This window comes from Muntiacus reevesi, chromosome 5 (assembly GCF_963930625.1).
Source record: "Muntiacus reevesi chromosome 5, mMunRee1.1, whole genome shotgun sequence".
Taxonomy (NCBI): Eukaryota; Metazoa; Chordata; class Mammalia; order Artiodactyla; family Cervidae; genus Muntiacus; species Muntiacus reevesi.
Window position 1 is genome coordinate 107615306 of NC_089253.1, and position 5277 is coordinate 107620582.

The 5277-nt window shown below is 52.9% G+C and overlaps 1 protein-coding gene across 1 annotated transcript; it reads left to right on the forward strand.

The window, feature by feature from the left end:
* The first annotated feature begins 2769 nt into the window (after nt 1-2769).
* Nucleotides 2770-4946, forward strand: IER5 (immediate early response 5). Its single transcript, XM_065936164.1, has one exon. It carries the CDS (start codon nt 3004-3006, stop codon nt 3976-3978), a length of 975 nt encoding a protein of 324 aa, XP_065792236.1. The 5' UTR covers nt 2770-3003; the 3' UTR covers nt 3979-4946.
* Nucleotides 4947-5277: the final 331 nt, after the last annotated feature.

The window sequence follows — 5277 nt, forward strand, 5'->3', positions numbered from 1 at the left end:
CCAGGTTCAATCCCTGGGTCAGGAAGATCCCCTGAAGGAAATGGCAATCCACTCCAGTATTCTTGCCTGGAGAACCCCATGGACAAAGCAGCCTGGTAGGCTGCATACAGTCCATGGGGTCGCAAGAGTCAGACACGACTGAGTGACTAAACCACCATGGACTTGGTATGGCCACCTCAGGTGTCATAACCTTGAAATGCTGCCATACTAGTTGGCAGAAACTCATGAGTGCCCCTCTTTCAGGCCATGCAACGCCTCTTGCAGGAGCCTGCCCCAAACCCCTGCACTGGAAGGGCCTCCAGGACCTGATGGTCAGTGCCTGCGTCCTACAGCTGTGAAATATTTTCACTATCTCCTGGCTACAAACTTGAGATAGGCTCCTGCCTATGATCAGAGAGCAGTTGGGGAGCAGTTCTAGGCATGATGGGAAGAAGTAACAGAGACAGTGATGAAGGTGTATGGCGGATGGGGGGACTCCCCTCTCAGGTGGGTCAGGAAGGCTTGGTCTAGCAGGGACCAGTGTTGGTCGGGGAGAGCATCCAGATCATCACTAAAGTTCCTTTTGTCTCTCGCCTTTTTCATTCTTACTATCTCCACCTGGTTCAGACGTTTACTACTCTTTGCCTAAAGTCCCCCTAGATCTTCATGATTAAGTGGTCTCCTTTATAATTAAGTGGTAATTAAGGGTGCTGACCGTTCTAGAATCCATTCTGTGGTTCCCTTAGTAAACAGTCTTTGGTAGCTTCTTCATCTGCTCATAGGTATCCACAACCCTCTATTATGTAACCCCAGGCTCTATTTCCAGTCTTTCCACTTACTGTAGGTGCTGGCACTCCTGCCAAATGAAGTATTCCTTACAATGGACTCAGTGGCCCCTGCTGCTTGGAACTTGTGGACCCCACCTTGGGGATTTTCAACACCCTCCTCAAATACAAATTCTTTGTTCCATCTAGGTTCCTTCCTTCCCCTGTCTTTTTCCACCCCAAGTCATGTAAGGTGTGATGTTCTAAACATTCATTGCTAGCATGTGATACCTTGTTTTCTCTTCACAACAGCTGTAAGAGGTAGGTACTATTACTATCATCTCTATTTTAAGACAAAAAAGACCAAGGCACAGAGAAGTGAATTTATTTTCCAAAGGTCACACAGCAGGCAAAAAGTAGAGCTGGGATTGCAACTCAGGAAGCTTATCTTCAGAGCCTGTGTTCTTAGTGTTTTATAGTGATGACTAGCTCTCAACGAAAGAGTAAATAGAAGAAAAAAATTGCTTGTTGTTACACGAAACACACGGCTTGCTTTTGTAATTATTTGTGTTGTCATTTTATCTCCTTCTTTAGGTGAGCTGGAAATTCTTAGGGAAGAGGAACTCTGGGTCTTATGGACTAGTGTCTGTTATCATCATTAAGTTGTGAGGATAGATAATTATTGAGCCATCACATCCTGATTATGAATTAGCCTAATCAAACCTACCTTTCACTAGTACTTTTCCCAACTAAATACATTACTTGGCCAAACCCCGATGCAAGATCAGGCTAGTGTTCCACATGGATTTCAAGAAAACTGTGCTTAGTTTGGTGACTCAGATAGTGGATGAGAGCTGTCATTCATCAGAAGATACTGCATAATAGAGCAGATGTGTATGTGATTTCTCCTTTTTAGGCTTGGAGAAATTGAAGCATCCTGAGGTTATTTACCAGCATCAGGCAGGTCTATGGTGGAGCTTAGCTGGGACTAACTCAAACTGACTCTCCAGGAACCCAGTCTAGGACCCTGGGCAACTCTCTGGTGTAAGGATCAGTAAATAAACTAAGTCATCAACTGACCAGAAAATTCTGGAACACTCTTCCTTTAAATTTTTACCTTGACACAAAATAAAATTATGACATCATGATGGGAATACAGGACTTCTCTATTTGTACTTTTATAACATGTTAGGTTTTTTCCCCCAAGGGTGGATTGGTCAGTCCTCGTGTTGAAGAAAAATCGTTGTGAAGAACGTGAGCCACCTTTCACTGTAACTGATGTTACAACTGTATTCGTTCTAGAAACTAGAGAACAAAGTGATGAATACTAGCTTAAATAGAGAGCCAAAAACTTTGTAGGTAGACACAAAACCTTCCTGAGGAGACAAAAACTTTGGAACTTTTACAACCCCCGTTTTCTTTTTTCGGTGTTACAATTGACAGGTACTGGAGTGTATGTGACTTTAGGAGGCAAGGGACTTATGCAAAATTAATATCTGCTAAATATCTTGTAGCAAAATTATGTTATCTAGGCGAATCCTGTGCCGCGTTTTGCCTTCGTCTCCATTTCTTTTAGGTTGCGCGGAGCTTACAGGTGTCTGTCGCCTTGGAAACGGTGGTGCGGGGTGGGAATGGGAGGAGAGCTGATCCAGGAAGGATCGAGGCTTTATTGCCGAACAAAGTCCACCACCATACTCGGATGAAAGTTCGAATGGTTTAGTTCGCTCTGGTTCCGGGAAGCAGCGCACAGGCCAGCACCTTTAAGGACAAACAACACGGTGGCTGTCCCGTTCTACGCATCACCGGCGCTCGCAGCACTGTCTCGGGGTAACCGCCTGCGGGCGGTCGCGCGCGTCTCCCCCTTTAAGAAGCTTCTCCGCGGGACTAACGTTCGAAAAGCCCTGGCGCCCCTCCTCGGTCTCTGATTGGCCGCTGGAGGCGCACGAGGGCGCGCCGATGGTCCCGGAACGGTTGGCGGCCTCTCGCGATTGGCTGTCGAGAGGCCTTTATAAGGCGCCGGGCGGCCAGCTTGCCTTCAGTTAGCGACGGGACGCGAAACTGCCTGTGTGACTGTAGTGGTGAGGGCGTGGAGGCTATTGAGCGCGTCGTCAGAGCCGTTTCTCTTCGGGAGTCTTCACAGACCGAGGGTCCACCCCCCGTGGCAGACTTGTTGACACTTCTTGTTCCCGTCTCAGCTTCGGAACGTGGGCCGGGGCTCACCCCCTCACCTCCGCGACAGCCCTGGGAAGGAGGAGGCAGAATGGAGTTCAAACTGGAGGCTCACCGCATCGTCAGCATCTCCCTGGGCAAGATCTACAACTCGCGGGTCCAGCGCGGCGGCATCAAACTGCACAAGAACCTCCTGGTCTCGCTGGTGCTCCGCAGCGCCCGCCAGGTCTACCTGAGCGACCCCTGCCCCGGCCTCTACCTGGCTGGTCACCCGGGGGCCCCGGCGCCGCCGCAGCAGCCCGAGGAGTCGGCGGCCGGGCCACCCGCGGGCTGGGGGGAGCCTCCTCCGCCGGCCGGCCGTGCCGCCTGGCCGGAGCCCGAGCCTCAGCCGGAGCGCCCTGCCGTCCCAGAAGTGCCAAGGGCGGGTGACGCGGAGCCCGCGGCCACGGTGACGGCCGCCGGCGACATTCTTCAGGGCGGAGAGGCGGAGGCGCCGGAAGCTGCCTGGCGCCGCGTGGAGGGACCGCGAGAGACGGCGGTCGGATTCGGGGGTCCCGCCGGAGTCTCTGGGGTCTTCCCCGAGGGGCCCGAGGCAGCGCGCGGCCCTTGCGGCTGCCCCGCGGGGGACGAGGACAAGCTGAGCGCGGCCCCTCGCGTGGACCGCTGCCTCGCGCCGCGCCCCGCCGCGGCTGAGCCCCCCGCGTCGCCCCCTGTCTGCGCCAGAAAGCGCGGCGCGGCAGGGGTGGGCGGCGGCCCCGCGGACTGCCCGGCGCCCGGCTCGACCCCGCTCAAGAAACCCCGCCGGAACTCAGAGGAACAGCCGGGCGGGGTGGCAGCGGCCGCGGAGGAGGAGGAGGAGGAGATGGAGACCGGTAACGTGGCTAACCTCATTAGCATCTTCGGTTCCAGTTTCTCGGGACTCTTACGGAAAAGCCCCGGGGGCGGCCGGGAGGAAGCGGAGGGAGAGGAGAGCGGTCCGGAAGCCGCCGAGCCCGGGCAGATCTGCTGCGATAAGCCGGTGCTGAGAGACATTAACCCTTGGAGCACTGCCATCGTGGCCTTCTGAGCCCCCGGGGTCCCCGTGCGGAGAGGAAGTTGAGCAGCGGGCGTCCAGACGTGAGGGCTGGGCCTCTCCCGGCGGCGAGGACGCCCCCGAGGCCGTCGGTGCCGAGCGTGAGGGGGTGCCGCCGGGCGGCACAGACAGCCCTTGGGCTTGGCGGCCGCTTGGGCCGAGCCTCTCGGGTCTCCTCTGGAGACTTGGGAAGGGGAGACTTATTGGAAGAGGACGGCGATCGTGGACTTTTGTGTCTGTGTCTGTGTATGTCAGTTTGTCTCGTTGAATTAAGGCTATTTTGTCCCTCTGGAGAGCGTCACCCCTTCCCCGCGGTTTAGGAGATTGGGGCAGACAGGGACTTTCCTCTGCCGGCAGCGCCGAGGAGGAAGCGGCGAAAAAGGCCGGGGCCGGGGAGTTCCCCGTTCGCTCTCGGGGGAGGAAGGGACTTTACACACACCTCTTACATGAAAGCTAGAACCGCACCGGGGCCAGGAGCGGCGTTTCCTCCCAGGATTTCCTCGGACTAGAGGGATTTAGGCTGGAGTAGAGACTTGTATTATTTCTCTCCTTCCCCACCTTTCTCTGTCACTGAAGAAACGTCTACACCCTGTGATTACTCGGGGAGAGGGAGTGTTAGCGGTTCTTGTCTTCCTCACGGGGGGAGAAAGAAAACTTGATGAACTTCACAGAAGAGTTCAAGCTTGGAAATATGGAGTTTATAGAGAAAGATTTATTTTTTAAAAGCTCTAGATCAGAACTGCTACACAGTGCTTTTAAAAAGTGTTTAAGGAAACAAAGTTTACAGACAAGCCCTCAGTGGAAAGGCCCTATGGTTTTGTAGATAGTGACTCCAGTCTTTGTTGTATAAAGGTTGGGGGAACTGACAAGTTTTTTGTACAGTATTTTCTCCTTCGTTGTATTGATTTTTGTATAAAAATGTAACTTTACGTGTCTAACACGTATTAAATATTTTGAAGCAACTTCACTGCCTCCTTGTGTGTAAATCGCCTGTCTGGGTTGCGAGGGAAGTGGGAGGAGGGCAACTATGGTCCGCCTGGAAAATTGAAGGTGTGGTTCTTAATATCAGTTGTGCAGACTGGGGACACTGTTTGCTGACTTCATTAAGTGGAGAGGGACTCAATTAAGCTTTCTCACATCAGAAGACCGCTTAGGTACTAATATCAGTGGTCTTGCCAGTTTCTTGAAACCTGCCACTAACTCCCTTTTCTAAAGTCAATTTAGGCAATTTGATTTTTAGCCCAATCTGACAGTGTCTAATATTAAATAGCTTAAATGAAAACTTCTGAGGCC